At 37.8% G+C, this 22,825-nt stretch overlaps 1 protein-coding gene across 4 annotated transcripts in view; it reads left to right on the forward strand.

Annotated features, from left to right (window-relative positions):
- Positions 1–954: 954 nt before the first annotated feature.
- LOC105446626 (peripheral plasma membrane protein CASK) overlaps positions 955–22,825 on the forward strand; it is a 56,825-nt gene continuing 34,954 nt past the window's right edge. The window contains exons 1-2 of one of the 4 annotated variants that reach the window (XM_030981546.1): positions 955–1,229; positions 12,017–12,450. In XM_030981546.1, the coding sequence (XP_030837406.1) occupies positions 12,364–12,450 (87 nt within the window). In that variant the 5' untranslated portion in view covers positions 955–1,229; positions 12,017–12,363. Of the gene's footprint in view, positions 1,230–10,713; positions 10,886–11,044; positions 12,451–22,825 lie in introns of those variants that run through there. The other 3 variants (XM_030981548.1, XM_030981549.1, XM_030981547.1) reach the window with 3 other exon arrangements.

Below are 22,825 nucleotides of genomic sequence, written 5' to 3' on the forward strand. Positions count from 1 at the left end.
AATTGAGTTCAGCTATCACTACCAGTATTTATTTGTGAAATTGATTATTTGATATCCAGGAAGTGTCATATATCTAATTATGCAGTTAGGAAGAAGTCATGAGTTGAGCACTTCCTTTGTTGATCTCTCACACTGCCCTTTATTCGACCTATAGGGAGGCCTATATCTTGCTGAGTTGTAGTCTGCTATATGGGAGTAGATCAAGAGCGATTTTAGCTTAGGATAGTTTCTAATACCTCAGTCATACCAACAAGACCAACCCCAGACCGAACATCGAATTATGTTCCCCCGAAGGATAAACAACTTGGTTGGTTTGAAGTCGCGTTGGAATCTGTTCGGCTGTGTGACTGAGGTATAAACAGTTTTAAACACCCTCCCCCCCCCCCCCCTCCACAAAACATAAAGAAAGAATAAGATAGTAATGTATTTCCTTAACGAAATGTGCCAAGAGCTTGAATTTAGCTTTTGAAGAAATAAATCTTTAGAGTGTTGAAGTAAATAACATCACTGACTATTTCAGAAATATGTCACAGATCTTGCATTTGCTAAAGGAGTTTTAGGATTGTATTTCACTAATGATAGTTTTAATTATGACTTTGCCCACAACCATGTATATGCCTGTATGTCAGTGTCATATTTCAGGTTGGGTACAGTAGTAGTAATCTATGCTAGAGAAACCCAGCAGCTTCTTAAAAAGGGGGAGGGTACAGGGGTAAACATGCCTCTAACGAGGTGGGGGGGGGGGGGGGTGAAGGAGACAAGAAAAGAATATTTTCTGAATTCTCTGCCCCATTTCTGTTCTTGGTGTGGCCCGTATTCTCGTATTTGAATACATCCAATAAGACCTTTCCTCCCCTCCATGACATCATGACATGCTATACAACTGAGCAAGGCTAGGACTTAATTAGACTATGGTTAGACTTCCTTCTGGCAGTTGTATGTATATCAGGATAGGAAGACCAGCTATCTATACTTGTGATAAATTGATCAACTGGCCCTTTAACCTAGATAACGTTATCTGGTACTGCCCCTCTATATCTGTGATATCATTTAGAGTTCAGCGGCCGGCCGAACACGTTGGGATTAGTTCATTCATTGAGATCCAAGCAGTAAAGTCCATGGTCCATTGTGGTCCATTGCTAAACCACCCTATACTACTGGTATTGGATCAAGTGACTGTGCATTGTTCCTGCTGAGGATCGACCGGCTTGTATTAATGGTCGCTAAAGGTTTGAATTTCAGTGGATTGACTCAGGATATGGAGTTTATTAATCTGATATCATTTAGAATTCAGCGGTAGAACAGTGGCTTAGTCCATCGTCATTAAACCACCTTTATATTAGCGACTGTAGCATTTTCCAGAAGAGTGGACCAGCCAACTGCTTTAATATACTTATGTTGGATCAGCTACCTCCATGTATGATATAAGTTTAAATGTCTCTCGATTGACTGATGATTTGTACATGTAGGGGTATACATGTATGTCCTTGCTCAGGTATGTTGTAGAGTTTAGTGGCTGGTGACTACATGTAGCAGAATATAGTCATATAGCATCGTGGATAATTGTCTGACTGATTTTCACTTGATTTGGAAGACAACATCTATCTGCATGTCTGCTAGTAAAGCTTTGATTTTCAGGAACTCAGGATTTAAAGTTTCCTGAGCATGTGATATCTCATATTTTTATCTCATCTGATCTCCGGCACCTAGCTTGTTTAACCTCTGGTATCTAGGCAAATATTGCTCAATTACGAGGTATAAGCTCTTTATGTTGACATTTTTACTGTGCCATTGTTCTGGCCTTCACAATGGAGCTGTCATTTTTCTCATAGAATTTGTGACATATTTCTGGACAATGCTGTTTTTGAGAAACCTGAGCTTTTGCTTTGAGATGGTAGCTGTGTTGTGTTATCAATACTGTTTATCTTTGGTAAACATATTAATCATTCCATTTTTGTATCACCCCCCCCCCTCCATGAACAGTAGCTGAATTTGTAATACTATGTAGGTTTTCTTTTCTTTTGTTAATACTTTAACATGGATCTACATTTGGCATTGGTATTTGTGAGTGATTTGTGAGATATACTTTCACTAATAATACATGTTTGGGAGTGCATTAGTGAATATGCCCTGCACGCAGGTTAAGTCACAGTAGGATAACGAACATGGCTTCGAGACTTGTAGAGTTCGTTGTCTGTCTCAATGTTTGTATTCCTGGATATAATTTCCTTGTTCCATTACAAAATCTGTAGAACGCAATAAAGCAATTAAGAGGACTATTTTTTCAAGTTCATTGATATTGAGACTTAGAGCCCTATATATACAACAAAAAAAATCATTGTATTTATTCTTTTATCAATATCAAACCATGATGTAGAATGATAGAAAAATAATATTGTTTCTGATGCCTGAAATTCAGCACAGTTCTATTGTTTACCATATTTATAGCCAGCAGTGCGGTTGAAACACAGTCCAAATAGCGTATGTTTTTCCTATATTCACCAGATTTTCCAACACTGCTTGCTCGAGGCTTGCATATGTTCCCTACGTGCGCATTTATTTTTAAGTACAAGCAGTTATGGACGAAATTGGTTGGTTGGTTGGGCAACGCTCTGTGAATGGCAGTAATTTCCTTTGCTTGAGGATAAATGATGGTTGGAGTCTGTCTCTCTTTTTCATACCTTGATGTAGTAAGCGGAGCGGTCGTTAGAAGCTGATTAAGTGCTAACGTTATGTACTTCCTGTGAAATCGCATTTCGTAACCGACTGGTGTTGACCATGTAATGGGAATTTTATGTATATAATGGCGTTGTTTTTAAATTCAGTATGGGATACACATGCAATTGCATTATGAAGTCTTATTCATTCAAAATCATGTCAAACCTTTCTGTTATGGCAGTCAAATGGACACAGAAGATAATGCCCCTATAGACAGGTTACATTTATATACAAGACTTATTGCTTCTTAGAGAGAAATAATTCAGATGACCACTGTAAACAGGTGGCCTTTGACCAACAAGACTTGTTTGATTGTATACTGGAAAACACAAAACCAGATTTTTAGATGAAGCAAAAGTGGTTTTTATTTAAAACCCCTACAAGTTGCAAGATTTGTGAGATTACTAATTAAACCGTACTATGTATTTGGAATTTTGTGTTTAGAATAATCTAGTTTGCAAGACAAGGTTTTTTTTCCAAATTGAAGCATTTTTGAAAATGTTTTCACAGACCTTTTTGCTTTCCTATGCCTGATCCTTCCCTCTAAGATGCTCAGAGGCATCCTCATAAATAATTATCTGCAGTGTTTTCATCCCGATATTCCAGTGATATTTTTGGATGCATGTATGACGTTAGTATGCTGCTAGAGTGGTGTTCAGATAGGTATATGGTAGAGGGCATTCAACCTTTGTTTGTTGATCTGCATCTCCACTCTCTTTAGATTCTCCTCGAGAAGAAGTTGAGTTGAGTTCTGTTGCAGAGGGCGCTACACAAAATATTTTTTTGTGAGATAATGAAAAACTTAGTGTCAAATTTGAAAGAACATACAATTTAAATGACAAAATCATCTGTGTTTGATCAAAATCTGTTGAGAGACGGTTGAAATATCCACAGATATAACAATTTCTAATACTTGTGTACCACCACAAATATTAGATAATTTGAAAAAGCTGTATGTTTTTAAAAGTGGAGCTGAATTGGTATGATTGTATTGGCTAAATTTCACACATTTAGGGGCCTAATATTACCTTCATAGCAATTTTAAGTTCTAAAAGGGCACTATAAATGTCATAGATAAGAAAAAGAGCAATAACCATGCACTTTGAAGGCATTTGTGGTCTGAAAACAGAACTCAACTATCCCTTTAAGGAGCCATTTCTTTCTGGTGGAGGGGAAACAAGGGCAATCTTTATAAGCTCTCTCAATGACAGATGGTACTCCCTGCTAAAAGATATGTATAATAACAAAGTAATAGGAAAATAAAGGAATGCCTTTATTGACAAAGTGTATTTCTTGTTCTTCCAGTTAAGGTGATTAACAACAAATAAAAAAAAAGTTATTTTTATATTTATCATAAAAACTACAACAAACAAACAAAAGATAAACAAAATAGCGCATATCAGGATAGACTTTTCAAAATTTCTCGGGCTAGTGTCTCTTGAAAACTAATCTTATTAAAATATCTCAAGATGAGTTTTAAACCAGCTAGGATCATCGCATTCTACACCATGCATTTAGAGGGATGTTATTAGCATTGATTTTATAAAGCAGGTGGTATTCTCTTCATATTGGTATGCTCTCCATTCTGATTTATCATTAAATCTGTGGAAGTTAGGATACATGTATAATGACCATTGCTATGCATACCTGTATCTAAACACCACACTCATGTTTTCCCCATGCAAAATGAAGAAAAATAAGAGTAAAAACTTTGATTTTGTTTTGAAGCAATTTTGAAAATTTTAAGTAAGATATTAAAATATTATTTGGAATATTGCTTTTTAAAATGAAACAAAGCAATGTAAAAGAAGTAAAATAAAGATATTAACGTGAAAAATATGACCAATTATAATGAAATATTATATTGTTTTTGTCTCTTATATATGCATATATTTCTATAGTTTTCTATCTTTTAGATGTGCCTTGTTATGGCAAATGAAGAAGAAATGAAAAATATACAATTAAAGCTTATCTGCCATAGTTTACAGGAGGGCTTAGAGCGCCCTGCAAGGTCACTGGACAGGTGGTTATCTCATCAACTCAGCTCTCGGTTAACATAAGAAAAAGAGGATGATGGGGGACCAATGGTCACCGATTATGCATTGTTTGTTATATAGAGGGCGCAAGTAGCTACAAGTAGTGCAGTGGGCCTTTAAATAACATTATCTTGAGCTTATGTGGGATAAACTTATTTCTTTTTTAAGAGAAAGTGGAAAATGGTAAGGAAATATGTTAAAAAAAATCAAAAAGACGTACAAGCAGGTAAATCTACATGTACCTCCATGTATCAAAATTATTGACTGATTTATGAAGTTATAATGGATCTGCGTAATGTATTTACTCTACCAGCTGAAATCCAAGCCGAATGAAGAAAAAAAAAACCTTGTAAATTTAGAATACCTTGAGATATAATCTCTAATTGATTTGTCATCTCCTGGAAAGCCATCCTAATTGCATTCCAAGAGCACAATAGGTTATACACCTAGAAGAAGACTTGCTGAATCCTGTTGTGAAAATGTGAGCTTATTCTTGTTATCTACTCCTGATATAGACACACTATGGTGTGTGTGGCCGGATGCAGGGTGACTTGTTTCTCAAACCGATTAGCGGTGCATCAGTGGAGGAATACACGGCTTCCTGCAAATACAGATGCTGAAGCAGCTAGCTCCCTCAAGGTCGAGGGACAATTAAAACCCGCTCATCGAGTGTGTGGACATTTTCCTCTTGGTAGCCAGGCCCATGAGAGAAGGAGATTAATGAGCAAATAGACGGGGCTTTTATCTCCATTTAGCCACCATTTTGCAGCTTTGTTAAAGTGGGATGAAGTACAGGGGTGGGGGCAAGGGGGGGGGGGGTGAGATGAGAGGAGATGTTTTGTCCACCTGCAATTGCCTTCATCCATGGTGATAGCTAGTTAGCTACCATATTCCATTAAGACCATTTATTTTCAGATTCGGTAAAGGAAGGATAGAAAAGACTTTAGATATCTTTAGATTTGCAGTTGATAACTTATAAAAATATTGTCGATAAATTCATTTTTTTTTTTTTTTTTAAGATGAAACAATTGAACATTTGTGATAAATATTGTCTTGATCATTTAAAGGTCCTATAGTTGTGTATTTGACATTTTTTGAAGTCTTCTGTGACTCTTTGCATTTAAAGGTGTATATATCATTTACTCTGTTGAAACAAGCATTTCATCTATTTACTTTTTGTAATTATTTAAAATTTGTGTAAACCACATTCTTTACATTCCTCCTTGTTCATCTTCATGGAAATGGAGCCCCCTGCTTTTGTTTTTCATGGATATATTAATCCCGTCGATGGTTTAACTTATTGAAGTCCAGATATTTGCATTGTTAAATATTTCTTTGAACCCTAGGAAAACTGTCTTGTATGCATGCTTGTGTGACAAGATAACCCTTATCTTGGTCTCCATTGTCTATGACCTTGATGATTAGATACATGTAGGTCAGTGGGTCATGAATTGACCTCTTGTGACATGTCTGTGCTTCCAAACTCAAACAAGGTCTAGGTTAACGGCAAAGCTCGGATCTACTTTTGGCGAGTAAAAAAAAAATTAAAAGAATTTTCTGTCTTAAAAAAACAACAACACCTTATATCACACTGGCAATGACAAATAAGCAAGTTTGCTCATGAACTTCCAGATATAACACCAAAACAAAGTTGTTGTAAGTTTTTGGATTATATTTTGATGCCAGTTGTGTGCAGTCACATGTGCCAATATTCATGCAGTGCTTTTCACTTGTTATGATATTAAGTAATATTGAGTCAGTTTAATTCCAATCTGACAATGCCCCAAAATCTCACAATACGTAATTAATCAATTTGTAAGACTCTGTAGTTTATCTTTCCTCAGTAACTTGTGGGCAACTTTCTTTTACAATGCCTTTGCATGACGAGTACTCAACTTTATATTTGAAAGGAAGTAACCTGCTGAGCGGAACCTCCCATGTTTATACCGGTGGAATGGAATGGGTCTCTGTCTCAACCCATGTACCAGTCATTGTATCCTCTCCCTTACACACAAATAAATAGTTTCTTGTTACAATGTCAGATAGAGCAACCCTGACATATATAGGGATATCCTGCAGGAAAGAGTAATGCTGTCCAAGGAACAAAGAAACAAACAGATTCTGATGGGAAGAATTGAGTTAAATGACTTCAATAGGCCAGTTTCGTAATGTATTCAGAGACCTTTAAATCGCATTACGTAATCGGAGGGTCGGACAAGCAAAGAACTCGCGATGCGTAGCAGACTACACTTTGCGTGCATACCATACATGACTGTGTTCGCTAGGTGTGATTGTATCGTTTGTTTTCGCTATTTTGAGAGAGAGAGAGAGAAGACAAAGGAGGCAGTTTCAAACTTGAATAATAAATATCTTTGAGATGTGATTTTGTTCTTCATACATTTGATCTTTAAAATCGCTGAGTCTTAGGCAAGAATAATAGAAAAGCATTGCTGGTACAGAACTAGCGATTCACATCTTGCAGCTAAACTTTTTCGGCTAAGTCCCCGGTACAGGCAGCGCACGATACCCCCTCAAAAAGAAGAAAAACAAGGTCGATGATACAAGCGATATTGGCTTGAAAGCCAGTGATGAAACAGAAAGCGAAGCACCAAAATATAAGTTAGCTAGCCGAAATCGGTAATTTCCATTCAATTTTGCATTTACCTTAGCTTGAATCTGAGTACAAATTTGGACGTAGAAATGAAAGAAGTGATGAACTATTTTCCACTCGTTCGCACACACAGTCACCTCTGCTTGCAGAAGCGTGCGCGCGTACCACGTGTTCGTGTTCGTGTAGGCGCGATTCACATTTTCAAAATGAAAACAATTTTACGGATTAAAAAATGTTTGTGAAACGCCTCGATACGGACTATTTCAAGGCGGACGAGAAACGGCTAACGAGAAGCAAGCACTGACCGCAGAATCAATATTATTAACAAAACCAACGAGAAATAATGACAATAAAGATAATAATATAATATAATATAGGTCTTTGTTAATAAAATGATATTTAGAAAATAATATCGTCCGATGACAGAGAGCTAAAATAAAAATGATGAATAATGATAAACAAATAATTTTGAACGGAAAAAATGAAGAAAAACAATGAACAAGGAAAAAGAATGATAGAGCAATGGAAAAAGGGAATAATAAAAGTAATATTAAAAAACCTTATGATGGCAAGGAAGAAGAACCAGGATGATGAATAATTTTATTGTTTAGAATAAGATTAGGAATTAAGTTTGATTTTCATAAAATAAAAGTTAATAGTATTAGACTACAATTATGCAGGACCTTCGTTATTCAACTTCAAGAAGCAATTATTATTATTTAAAAAAACACATTAAAAATAAAATTGTTATTACATTTTCTATTAGATCTAGTCTAGACTTCTACTTTTTATTTGTTTATTATTTATATATTTTTTCTTTTTGTTCAAGTTGGTATGTTCTGTCTTTTTGCGTCGGTTTGGCCTCTATAATCTAGTCACAAGTCGCTATCATGAGCTGCCGAGAGCTAACTAGAGGGGGGATTGTACTCTAGCTTCTCCAGGCCACATAATCTATGGCCATCGGGAAATATCAATCGAAAGTCTTTAAAACTCTTAAAAGCCTTCAGTTTTCGACGATCATAAATGCATGGTCCGCCATATTCTCTACTAGATAATTGAATACGTCATAGGTCCCAAAGTCAGGAATATCGTCAAACTTAAGGGAGGTATGTAACTAGTTCACTTAACGAAAATCCTGCCCGTTGTAATTTCCCCATACAGTCACGTCTACCGAGTGACACGGACCCCGTAGGTCAGGGGCTACGGGCAGGCTAGTCCGCTACTGCGGACGCTAATTTAACGAGTCTTTTCTCGGGTGTATACCGTAGTCGAAACTCCTCTTTTTCTTAGAAAATATTGCAGCTGCCTGAAACTCAGCTTGATGAATGGCAAGTTGGAAGACATTTCCGGCCAAAACAGAAGTTCATATATATACACGCAGTTTTGATAGAAAGATATGAATGCAATTTAACGGCAAGAACCGACAGTCTAATACACAATGCACAGATTCAAAATGGTGATTTGACAAAGTTTGTCGGGCTTGGTTACAGTAACCGCGCATTACGTAACCGCCGAAACTGGCCTATTGCATATAGGGGGGGGGGGGGGGGGGCTCATATGCCATCCCAGCAAAGTAGGACAAATTGCCTTACTATAATGAGCAATTGAGATACTGCTAAATACAAATTTGCTGTATGTGTCACCCTTTTGCTTGTTAGCGATTTTTTCTTCTTCAGTGATGCTTCTCTGTCAGAGGCTCTGGATACAACCTGTGATAAGGTGTTATTTGATCTTTTAAATAAATATGGTACAAACAATCAGCATAATTGGTTATATTGCAATTCTTTACTTTTATTGTTTTCTTCAGCCGGCAGATCGAGTAGTCTTTGTTGTGCAGTGAAATAAAATGTTTAGATTTATTGCTCCCTTCAATTTATCTTTTATTTTATTATACTTACAGTTTAAAAAAAAAAAAAAGAGTACACACAGTCGGTAAGCACAATATGCAATGGAATTGAATAGCTTTATTGCTCTCTTTAGCTTATTTGTCAAGGCATATATGTCAGTAATGACCTTCAGAAGTCATTGAACACCGGGTCTGAATGGTTAGATGTAGAGTCTTAATCGGTTGGTATCAGGTGGTAACGATCTGTCGGTATCATTTTTAGATCTGGGACATCTGGACCACATCTCATGGGAAAGCCCTCATTTAAAGTAGATTGCAGGCACGTACCTTAATCAATCGGTTGGTCACTGTACTAGAGCTTCTAGCATGGTCAAGCTACAGCGATGGAGTGGCCAGAAGTGGGGTGCATGACCCCCATAATCTCCATTGAATGGTGAAAAAAAAGGTGAAACGAAAGAAGAGAAATACAGGGAGATGGGAAAGGAAATGTAAAAAAAAGGGGTGATATTTCTGATATAAAAATAGCTTTGTAAGTACATTTTTGTTGTGGCAACATAGATTGAGATTTGTAGACTTGAAGTTTATTTAACTGAACTGAACTGTCAATTTAAGGTAATAATGTCCGACAAAAAGCCTAATTATATTGTTTTGTCATCTGTCATAATTATTTAAAACCCTAAAACAGAAAACAAACATATACAATTTAAACAAAAATCCAGGCCAATAAAAGTATGATATGTCTCCTTATTGTGAATTAAGTGCTTTCATTCAGCAAAGCATTTTCTCTCAGCTTTGAGAGATATATTATTGTGATTATTGATTTCCCTGGGGAATGAAATCAATCCAATATTTATGACCTATACGGTCGGGCAATTGACAACCAATCCTGCGGATAGTCGATTGAATGAACAGGACGCTTTAATTAAATATACATTGATATGATGGGATCAACTTCGTTTGTGTAATTAGTCCTATAATCTCATTAATTTGGATAGCATGATCCATCGATGTACAATATATGCAAGGTCAATAGCTTTGAAGTACAAGTGCGTTGCTACTCTTGGTTTTTATCCGGATTTCATCTTTTAGTACGATACACGTGTACATATATGATCTTAAGTCAGTGGTGTAGCTATACTCAGGGAGCAGAGAGTGGGGGGGGGGGGGGTGTATGGCAGACAAAAATAAAGGAAAAGAACAAAAGCAGAGTGATGGTCCTTATGAGGAACAGTATGAAAGGTTACTATAATGCATTGAAGTAGGATCTAAAGTCATTAGTGTCATTAGGGGGGGGGGGGGGAGAAAAACAAAATAAAGAACGAAAATTAGAAAAAAATGGGGAGCAGTATGAAAGATTACTAAGGAAGCACAAGTGCGTTGCTATACTTAGTTGGATCAGGAATTCCTCTCTTGAAACGACATGCCTGTAGTATGTATAGTCAGTGATGGGGGGGGGGGGGGCATTTAGAGAATGAAAGGGAGAGGATAATGGCTTGCCTTCATGTTCTGAACTATAAAAGGACAATAATGAAACACAAAGACATTGCTATACTTGCTTAGATCAGGATTCCCCTGTAGATAAGACATAGCGTCATGGTTCAGTGGTTCATTCACTTGCCTCTTAATCAAAGGGTGGAGGGTTCCAATCCTAGACTGGCACTTATATATAATTTGGTAAGACATTAATCAATTTGCTCAGTTTTGTGAATATCTATGGAGTGGCCTCCTGGCTGGAATGCTCCTCATGAAGCAATTAGTTTTAAAAAAAATTGAAATGTTTCTCTGAAGATCAATTTTTTTTTCTTCATTGCTAATCTTTGATTTTGTAGTACCATGATCATCTCTCTACATAATCAGAAAATCTGGTGAATAACCACTACTGAATAGCTTTCATCACTTTTGATTGCTTCATGTCGTATCCTGGTTGGAGTGAATGTGGTCATCATGTAGGAAGTTTATTTTGGATTAGAGACTGTCGTTTGTCCTTCATTGACCTGTTTTTCTGTTTTGTTTCTGGATGTTGCAACGGTTTCCTATCATTGTTTCATCACACGTGTTAAGACATTATGCAATCTTATCAACGAAAGAATGAGACAATTGGACTAGATCCTGATATGGGCATTGTGTTTAATACGCCTAATGCAGTCTGTGATTGGTTAATTTGCCTACCGGTAGATCAAACGCCTCGTTGCATATCTAATAGATATATAGTCAGATCAATTGAAGGATTGGTCTCATTCCACTGGGTGATATTGTGTTTGTATATCTTTGGTTTGAAGCAAGAAAGTCTCCATAATTTTACACCGATTTAAATCTCTTTTGGCTCCAAATGGACAATATCATGTCATGTGAACTGTGAGGAAAGAGTTTACAGTGGTTATAGTCATTTCTGCAGTAAGGAGAGTGCTAGTCATTGATTCTAATGCGTATATCAGTCCTATGTACTATCCTTTTTGCGATATACATACAACTATGATTAGCTTAACATGTTGTTTTAATCGACTTAATCAGATGATCATCATGCCCGATTCAGTAATTGACAAATTACCTTGTTAGATTTTCCAATTACTGAGTATCAGCTGAATATCATTAGCTGTGTAGGGTTTGTTTGGTTGGTGATGTGGTTGGTCGGTCGATCGGTCGGAACCGCTTGGTTGATATGACTGGTGTACCAGTGGGTAAGAGCTTCTTATATTTGACATCTTGAGTGTAATCTTGTACACACTTCTCAGTAAAAGTGCAATTGCCTTTGATAAGGGTGCTAAGGAAGAACCCTGCCGCTCACCGCTCGTTTCTATTCCTCAGTGGAGTAACCGTTGAAGTGGACGCAAGGTGGTTGATGAACAATTGATCAGCATCAGAGACCTCTAGAGATGAAGGCCACTTGAAGGGATATAGTCGGACATATAGCGTGACTTGTGCCATTTAACTAAGACACGTCCGTCGAAAATACAGCATGACATGGAATGCTCGGCGCTGATTTTATCTGGGAGAAAATTTACGCAAGCAAATTTAACATTGCCTCAGCTGGGATGAAACCTTGAGTTTTGTGTTGAATCGAGAAAAGGAATAACTCAGCGATTGTTTGATCAGCAAACGTGACATAGTGATGATATTTTTTCTCCATCTTGTGAAGTGTGGATGCAGTTGCCATGGAAATGGATTATGATAACAACAGTATGGATGGGCAGAGCCCGTCTGACGATAGGTCAGAAATTGAACTGGTGTTTGAGAGATGGGTGAGTAGCTAGCGACCTTCAACAGTCTCACATTCTATCACATTATCTATATTTTCAAGGTTTAACAGTTCCCTCTTTTGTTAATGGAATTGTTTTCTTACCTATGATTTATATACAATGTCCATTATGCAGTTCCTTTTCAACAGCCATTTTTACTATTCTTCACTTATTTCCTAAGTACAGATACACAAAATAGTAACTAATTTTTCTTTTTCAATTTCTTTCAATATATATACTCTTTATTCTTGTTGTATGTGATTCTGTAATTTTTGTTGATCACTGTTCTATTCTAATCATGTTTTGATTGTATAGATAGTTGTTATGTTAATTGATTTTTGATGAAAACACAGAAGAAAAAAATTTAACTTTGGAAACCATATTAGCAACTCTTCCCATCTGGGCAATGTACATCTGCCAATTTCCTACCATGTAATTGGCTAATTAAAGAAGTGAATTGTCAGTGGAGAGATGATAATTACCAGTTATTGATTGTCTAAATTGTTTTATTTGATCGCTTTGTCTAGACAGAAGACATACTAAATCATTAATTGACATCTTCATCTGTCTCCTATTCACTCAATTAGAATCGTGAGGATAATATGTATACATGGAACCAGAAGAATGTTATCTTGTATACTTTAACAGAGTTAACACCCTTCTGGCGCTGACCTGATGATATATTGAGCGTCCATTGATATATTCCACTTGATATATAGTTTGCTTAGAGCCAGAAGGGCATTAATTCTTGGTAATATTATACCAGGTGAAGCCCTTTTGCCTCTCACAGATGATGTAACGACTAATGTACCATGCTTTATTAGAGAACATAACAATCATAAATGAGCCTCCCTAATGTATGTTACATTATAATTAGGACATTTCAACCATACTAATCTGTTTGACTTTAGTGAAGAAGAAGGCTACCAGAGTTAAAACTAGTTCCCACTATTTTCAGTCTATTAACTCTGAGTGATTCTAAACCCAAGTATTCCTTCAGCATTTATATGGCTACTTGTTGTATCCCACAATATTGGATCTGGAATTCATGTTTTTGTTTAAACCTGGAAGGAAAGAATGATCTTTTCCATGGCCTCATGTTGTTTTTATAAATAATTGAGTATGTTTATTCTTTTTTGTGTGTGGTAGGAAGCTAAAGTTTATAGTGTACACATTGATGTAGGTATTTATTGAGAGATGCAGCAGTTTTAGGTTTAAAAAATATGTCCAAGATTTGATTTGACAGATGACCATTAGAATGATATTCAAATGAGCTACATTCCAATGAAATGTATTTCTTATGTATTGTAATCTGAAACATTTACATACCTGCACACCCTTACAAATAATCCAGATTATTCTGATTTTCTGGATTTTTAGGACCTAAAAATGTGGAATATTCAGATTTTTCAAAATATTTTTGTTTTTGTGCTTAAGCCAAATTCAGCTTGTTTTATCATGTGCCGTGATTTGAGAGTTCACGTATTGCATGCATTGAATGGCTGTATGATCGAGCAGCGAATTTGTATTCGCTTTTTGGTACAGATTTACCACGTATTGCCAGTTACACTGCTGCTGCAAGTGCGATTTCTTATATTCAAAGGCATACTGTGCTAAAATTTCCTAATTCTTATTTTCAAATGTTGGCAGGTATGCATTTAGCCGTCAAATCACACCCTCATGCATCTTCTGAGTGTAATAATGGAAAGGAATGGATCTTTGTGAAGCATTTTGACTTGTTGTGAGGGCAAGATGAATTAAGACATGATTATTGAGCCATTCACGCTTGAGCGATCACCGCATCATCCCTTCTCCAAAAATACCTGATGCTCTCTCCGGTCGCCTCCGAGCGGGAAGCGCTAGCTCGCTCGCTCCTCCAGATCGACCGTCTTTTGTCGGGTCGGGAGGAGAGGGGGGATCGATTGGAGTCATTCCGTTCGTAGAGGAGGATCCACTCATCTGGAAATACTTGGAGGGTAATTCTAGAGGTGATGGAAATAAATTAAACCTTTTCTCTCTCTCTCTCTCTCTAGATACGCAGGCTGATCTGTGTGGAAGTGAACATTGTGAATGTGAAAGAAGTGAATGTTTAGAGCCTGTGTCTGTTTGCCTTTATCTGAGATTGTTCTAAACAGTAATCATAGTGGCCAATTTTCCTGAATGGGATATTAATTCTGATGATGGCAAAATAAAAACATTAAAAATGAGTGGAATAATGCAAGTAAAACAGATCTGTCTAAACAGTCTAATTAAAATGTGTACTATCAAGTAGGATGATCCCCTGCCAAAAAAAAAATCAAGAAAAAGAATGGAGTATTGGTTCTCTGACACTTATCTTGATGCACCTCCTCTTGATTCTTTACTATATGGTATGTATTTCAACAAATATCTCGCTGTTACCTTAAAAACTGTCGGGCTGTTTGTGGGTTATTGCAAATGATTTCCTTGTGAAGTGCAAAAGTCTTCTACAACTTGAAATTTAAATAATTTCTGTGCCTATAAAATGTTGCCAGGTGTGTCTAGTTTGTAATTTTGTGTTTGTTATTGAAAGATCTAGAAATGGAAAAAGTGCATTGCCAACTGTAAGTGAGACCAAATGTTTAATTCACATGTGTTCAGATTACCAGCATTCATTGTATAGCTATATGATTGTTCCTTTAATATTTCTAGTCCAAGTGTTAAGGCCCGGTCACACAGAGGGGACGCATGGGGGACGCACGGCCGGCGCATGGAAAATTTGCAATTTTGGCCAGTGCGTTGTCGTGCGCCCAACTTTTGTCGAAGCTATACAGCTAGCTGACACCAAATGCATAGCGCGCTGGACGCATACAGGGCGTATACAGGGCGCACACAGGGCGCACACAGAGCGCACACAGAGCGCACATGAAAACAACTTCCACGAATGCACAGCGTGTTGCTAGCGCGCTGGACGAATGGTCCACGCATGCACCGCGTTCTACGACGCACGGCCAGCGCATTGGAAATCGGAAAAGAACGTGTGCCTAACTTTTGTCATAATTTTGGAAAAGCTAGCGAGCTGACACAAAATGCACGGCGTGTAGCTAGCGCGCTGTGCGTATACAGGGCGTGTGCTCCGCGTTTGTCTGGCGCTGGTCTAGCGCGCTCCACGCATGTCTGGCGCTGGTCTAGCGCGCTCCGGCGCATGTCTGGCGTGCCTTTGGCGTGTATATTCATGCGTCGAGCTCGGCGCACGTTTTTGAGCATGCTCAAAAAATCCCGACGCACACAGCGAATGACGACGCATGCATAGCGCTGGTCCAGCGTTGGTCCAGCGCGCTCGACGAACGAGTAACGAATGATGACGCACGCCTAGCGAACGACAACGCACTGGCCAAAATTGCAAATTTCCAATGCGCTGGCCGTGCGTTCCCCATGCGTCCTCCCTGTGTGACCGGGCCTTTAAACATGTATAAAGAAACATCGTACAACGTGTAGAGAAATGCCTCTCAGAGCAGCGTTTTGATTGAAAACTTGATGAAAAACAGCATCCCCCTCTAGTCTGGACATCGTATTGCACGACAATCTATAAGTGGGCGGGTCTTATCGGAAGTGGGCGGGTCTTATCGGGAGCAGGCACTGATGATTGGCCAGCTGTCATGTCACCTGACCTCTGCTGAATTCATTTTCTTCCTTATGTTTTCTAGTATACCCTCCATTACTTTGCAATGTTTCATTGATCTTGATACAGCATTTGGTATAAATGACCTATAGTGTGAACATGCTTTATGTTTGTGATGGACCGGATTCCTATCCTGTTTCAGGATAATAACACAATCCTTGAAACGTAACCTACTTGTATCGAACCACTTACATCACCTGATCCGCCCATGACACACCCCCTCCACATCTATTGTTCTATTGTTTCATACCTTTGCAATTATCTTATCCCAATATGTTGATGTAGTCTATGTATGGTATACTTCACATGGCAGCTTGGCTAAACCCAGGGTCATTTCATTTGGACTCTGTACCCTTTAGTTTAGCCCTACATTGCATTATTATCAGAAATCAATGTTGTCACCTTTTTTTTTAGTCCTTTGAAATATTCTCACAAAAACAGCCCCTGGGAATAGTCTTGGAATCACAATTTTCACTAGTTCTAGTTTTTCAATGACTTTAAGAACAATTCATCAAAATCAGAGAGGACATTTTTCACTCTTTGTTAAAGCCCCTCTGAAGTGTTGGGAGCCCCCAAAATTTGATTGCAAAATTTGATGTCAAAATTTCTCTTAAATTGTATCATAATGTGTCTTTCTGCAATGATCTTCATAACAAATCTGTTTGAAGTTAAATATTGATGAAAGAATACAACATTTAGGTTTTCTGCATACAACACAAAACCTAAATTATGTATTCTTTCATCAATATTTGTCTGCCCTTATGACTCTCTGCAGACAATATTTGTTGTCGTTGCGAGCCAGAAAGCCATTATCTCTGTATTAAACGTTTTCTTCCCATGAGTTAATACTCTTCTGGTTCTAGGCCCAGCAGACAATATTGCTTGCATGGAGCCATAAATGCATTTATTCTGTATATTAGTACCGTCTGCCTTTCAGCTGATCTGTATAACATGATATGTGGCACTATATACTCCTGCTCTTACTAGTTACTACTCTCAGACTCAGTATTGTGTGCTTTTGAGAACCAAAATGATATAAGTCTAGATGTAAAATTATAGGACTTACAAGCCCTTTTCCCTCTTAGCAGGTGAATAATTAGGCCTAGGTCAAGATGTCTCGTGGAGTGTTAGAAATGTCTTGTATATAATGTTACACTGTAGCTAATAATGTACAGGGATGAGCTTACCCAGATTGTTGAAGTGGGAGTATCAATGGCATCATCAAACCATTACCAGTATATCATTACAGCTATATTATATGTAGGTCACTTTGAGCAATAATCAGAGCCCCTGTAAGTGATCTTGTAGATCAGGCCTTCTCAACTGGCGGCGCGCGCGCCACTCGTGGCGCTTGCGGTCAGTCAGAGTGGCGCGCGGCTGTTCCAAAAAATTAATGAAAATCAAAAATTAAAAATTAAAGAAAGAACAACATTAACAAATTATATTCTAAAATAAAAAAACTCAGAAAAATCAAAAAGTCGCAGTCGAAGTTGAGCCCAAAATGTAAGCAAGCCATTTCGTTTGTTTGATTTACACTTCATTTTGACATTTTCCGTGTTTATTGCACCAAAATAACTACATATAAAACAACTTCCAGTGTAGATTTCAGCCAGGAATTGTACTAATTATTTCAAATCAATATGAAATTATGATTGATGTTTTATGGAACAAAAAGGTGTTAAAAATGGCACATCTGGGACTCAAAAAAGCCCTAAAATCCATTAGCTTCCGGGGGCTTCGCCCCCTGGACACCACCCGGTATAGGCTCGGTCGCTACGCTCCCTCGTAACACAGTCACCAAACATACAGGTTGGCACTTCAACCTCAATTCTTTCTTTTTTTTGGCGCTTCTAATAAATTAGTTGAGAAGGCCTGTTGTAGATGAAGTAAAATATTGGGGGGGGGGGGGGGAGAGAGACGGGGGTATTAAAAAGCTTAATCATATGGTGTGAGCTGTGCATGGGAGGGGAAAGCGAACTGAATCACTGTAAACCTCAGGTCTCCCCTCCCAGTTTAACTGATTGGGTTGTGCAGGTGGACCACTACACTGGGGTTTCCCCTTACCCTTATTCAAATAGGCCAGTGGGTTCTTTGCATGCAAATGTGGCAACTCGTCTCTACGAGTCTCATAAATCCCAGTGATAGAGTACAATGACAATAAAAGAAACAAACTATGTAAATTCTAGTTTTATGTGGAAGGGAAGTGACGGAACAGCTTATTCTCCCCATATAGATATTTCCTTACCCCTTACCCTATGGACATACATGTATCTCCTTCCTATTCAAAGACCTTGTGCTGGCTCCTTCTTCAGCTGTGGAACATGACTCATATGCAACACATTCACCTCAAAGTATAACACCAAATTAATGAAAGCTGTTGAAAATTCCTGAACTAATTTGTGTTGTATGCTCACAGGTTTCCCAGGCATAGTCATTCTGTGGTAACCATGGTAACCGAACAATGTAAACATCCATTGTGATGGGATGTGTTTTAGTAGCCTCGCCTCCAGCCATCTAGTATTGATTTGTGAGAGCTCATCTGGGGTGGGGGTATTTTCTATGCAAACATTCTGAGATGATACGATAGGGGTGAGATACGGCTCGCTGGCTCGCTGGCGTGAAGTTGACCATGGACTGAAAGGGGTTTGGTAGCTAGCTCGCCTAATCAAATAAAATGTGTGGATATGGACAGATGCTGGAAAGATAAACAATTCTAAAGATAGGCTGGATGAATTGAGCATTGGAGCTTACTGCCAGCAAGGTGAGTGGTCATCTCACACATTTTGGAGTTTGGATAGAGGTTAAAGCACTGTCAGGTAATGGAATCTTGGCTTTTGAAAATGATTCAAGATCTTTAAAAAAACACAATCCAGTGTGATTATACAAAGAGTGGTGTTTAAAATTTTCACAGAAATAGGCCCTAATAGCTATCACGAGATGATATCATCTTGAGCTTTCATAATGATTGAAATAACTTGGTACAAAAAAGTTGTATGAGCCAAACAGATTTGATTGATAGTGTATTACAGCTGAGTTATAAGCAAATAAATCATGAAATTCAGTTCTAGCAGGATTGTGATATATTACACAGTCCCATATGTCTATATTTTTGTTGGTGAGCTATCTAAAGTAGATGTCAAGTTATCTTTGATGCGAATGTCATTGTATCTGACCACTGATATATTACTTGTATTCTATTTTAAAGGGATGTTAGATTTCAGGTCGCACCTCCCTGTCTCAGGTCGTTTCGGGTTGTTTCGGGTCGTTTCATGCCGTTTCATGCCGTTTCAGGCTGTATATTGTCCAGGACATATGGGAATCCATCATGTCAGACTCTCTGTTCAAGCTCACTGGGTCAAACCATCTGGTATGCCTACTCTAAAGCCATTTGGGACCTCTTTTTTGTTAAGGCTCACACAATGCAGCATGGCACACTCGTTAACAGCACTACACAACAGTACAAAAATACTCTACCCGGAGGACTGTACTTACACTGGAAAGAAGAAGAAGAAGAAGATGTATTGATAGGGATAAAAAAGGATCAACACCTTGGCTTTGAGCAGACATTAATGCAGTTGACCTTTTCTCTGTCTACATAACTCATTGCAACATTGTTAACAACATAAATCATGCCATTGATGGCCCGATATGTTTTCACACCTTCATGTTGTTACACCTCTGTCTTTTGACACTCGGTAGATGTGAGGATTGGGATGTTTTATGCAGAATGATAGATGGCAGACATTGTCATTTTCCCATGTGTGTGTGTAGCCTGTGATTAACCTTTTGGTGATTTAGAGGCACTTGTAGCATTGAAAGTGAGAAAGCATAAGAAATATCCAGAAGTAAAGAATACCACTTGCAACACTTGACTTGGTATATAGCTCTTCAGCATGTTAAATTCTGTATGAAAGTATATCGAGCAAGCATGAAAGCACAAGTGTATGTGTATTTTCCACAGTGATGCAGAAAATGGAATATGGCAACATTCTTGCTTCACCCATCAAATTATAATTATTAGGCTTGAAGTTTTCATTTTGTTCTTTTTAGCATGTTTTATGTCAAATGCAGAGAGTGAGGCTCATATTATTTCTTATTCTGTTTATGAATGATTCAAATTGGATTGAAGATTGTGGAGATGTTTATTCATGAGTACCCCCCTGAATCCAGGTCCCCAAAGAAATATAAATATTCATATTTCCTGCTGCCAGTTATGAATCATGGGATGCAATATTCAAAATAGGTAAAGGTCTTCAAACTCCCTCATGTTTTATTCATGAGCATCCCCTTGATTCCAGACTTCCAATCACATATGAATATTCATATATTCTGCTGCAGGTTATGAATCATTTGAGTTGTTATTAATAATAGGTGAAGCACCTCATGTTTAATTCATGAGAGGCCTCTTGAATCCAGAACTCTTTGAATATTTTATTTGAGACAAGGAGTAGTAGTTGACCCTAGGGAGCACAAATGAAAAGAGTAGCACACCTTGAAGAAATTATGCTTCCTTTCGTCCGTATATCAGGTTAATAATACACTGGTGTACACAGACATAGGCACATGTTCTATTATGCACACCTAATGGGAGGCGTGATAGCTCAGTTGGTAGAGCAGTGGTCTCGTAATCCGGTGACCCGGGTTTGAAACCAAGTCGATGCGCTAGTGCCCTTTGGTAAGGCATTAATCCTCATTACCAGGTCCCTCAGAGAGGACCTAAAGCCATCGGTCCTCTGGTTGCTTATTAACCAGCTTATATGCTTTCTCAGAAGTTTGGTAAAATTTAACAATGTAAAATCTGAGATAAACGGCCCTATGTGTTATCGGTGTCTGTGATATATTGAAGCCCTTAAAAAATTGCGCTTCAAAATGTTCAAGAAGTGCCTCAAAAAAGTAAAAGCCTTTGAGTGGCCGGTTTTACCATACTCGTTTTCCCCAATAGACTGTAGTGTTATGAAAACCTTTTGGCAAACGCAAAATTTGATTTGATTTTCAATTATAAATATCTTGATAATCAGACAGGCGATCGGCTTGTAAAAGTCATGGGGTTCCTGACTGACCTAAAGGTTTATAATTATCATTTCAGCGTGAGCTAATTCAAAGATTTTTTTAAAGGATCTGAGACAAAGTTTCCGGATCCCTTGAATGAGTGATGGGGTATAAGAAAATAAATTACCCCAGGCTTTCACTTTCTATCATATTATTTCTTCATTACAATTACTTAGATAGTTGATTCAGTTTCTTGTGTCATCCATCACTGGTTTGTAGTTATTTGAGCAAGAATTCCAAATTTATTCTGAGAGATGGAGATAATTGAAATCCTAAATTTGTGTGGTATTTAAGGATTCCAGCATGAAAACATCCCCTCTAAATAATTGACAGGCATTTTGGTGATCCAGTTATTCAGGGCAGGGAAGCGATGCTATACCACCTTGAATTCTAACAGCGTGTGGGTTCTGCAGAAAGCATATATATATTCCCAGTCCTGAATTAAACATGAAATGCATACTGTGGGTTAGCTAGTAGAGACTTTTCTGGAAGGTAATTGTGGTTCTTTAATATGGCAGAGTTTAGATTCCTTCATTTAAATTCATGACAGTTTACACTGCATATCAAGACTCTTTAATACTGATCCTATATTCAGCTGCTCAAATGGGATTAGTCATGCCCTAGTTAATCTATCTTTAACCCTTCTGAGACCGCGAGACGATTTTATTTTATCTTAACCCATTTTAAATGACTAGATTTTGGTATAACACACATTATTCAAGCAAAGGCGAGACAGAAAGACTTGTACAGGACCTGTTCATGTTATCTGTTGTGCACTAAGCTTAACTCAAGAATAAGATTAAACTGATTAGAAATACTACTAAGAAAGGCTTAACCATTCTTACCAGGTTATATACATGCAAACTACATGCTTTGATAATACATTGTCTTCACTGCGTGTATAAAAATGTTTTATAAGCCGACACCAACAATCCTTTTTATTTTAATTAATTAAAAAGTAGTAATGGGCTTATTGACTCGTAAAATAACTATTTCCCGCCAATCTAGAGGTGATTTATGATCAATGAAGGATATTGCATTGGCAATAATTTATGATTAGCACCGTTTCTCTCGACAACTATAAACAGGTTAATGCAGTTGCTATGGTTGTTGCTATGGTTGTTGCTATGGATGTTGCGGAGGTGAAAATACAAAGGAAGAATTGAACGAGAAAAGGAGAGGACTAGAGAGAGAGAGGGACAGCGATAGAAGGGAAAGACAAAGAGTGATAGAGGAGAGGAAGAGAGAGAGAGAGAGAGAGAGAGAGAGAGAAAGAAAGAGAGAGAGAGAGAGAGGCAGACAGACGGATGGACGTGATAGACATACAGACAGACAGACAGACAGAGAAAGGGGAGACAGAGAGACATGCCATAGAACATCAATAGAATATGGTACAAAAAAGTGAGATCACGCCAAGGGAAAAAGGGTTTCTTTATCACAATTAATAATCGTCATCTAAAACTTGTTTATAGGATGACCTGCAAAGCTATTTACAACTGAGTCCGACATTTATGACATATCAACATGGTGTAGACCGGACGAGCAGAATGTAGCACCATTAATTAGGTCAACCTAAATACATTCCAATCATGTTTTTCTGTACACCATATGCTCAGATGAAAGTATGATGTTTTGATATTCTCAAATGTTCTATGATGAATGAGATGAAGTATAGGATTGGTCATAGCA

The sequence above is a fragment of the Strongylocentrotus purpuratus genome, unplaced genomic scaffold, assembly GCF_000002235.5.
Source record: "Strongylocentrotus purpuratus isolate Spur 01 unplaced genomic scaffold, Spur_5.0 spur5_scaffold_12, whole genome shotgun sequence".
Classification (NCBI taxonomy): domain Eukaryota; kingdom Metazoa; phylum Echinodermata; class Echinoidea; order Camarodonta; family Strongylocentrotidae; genus Strongylocentrotus; species Strongylocentrotus purpuratus.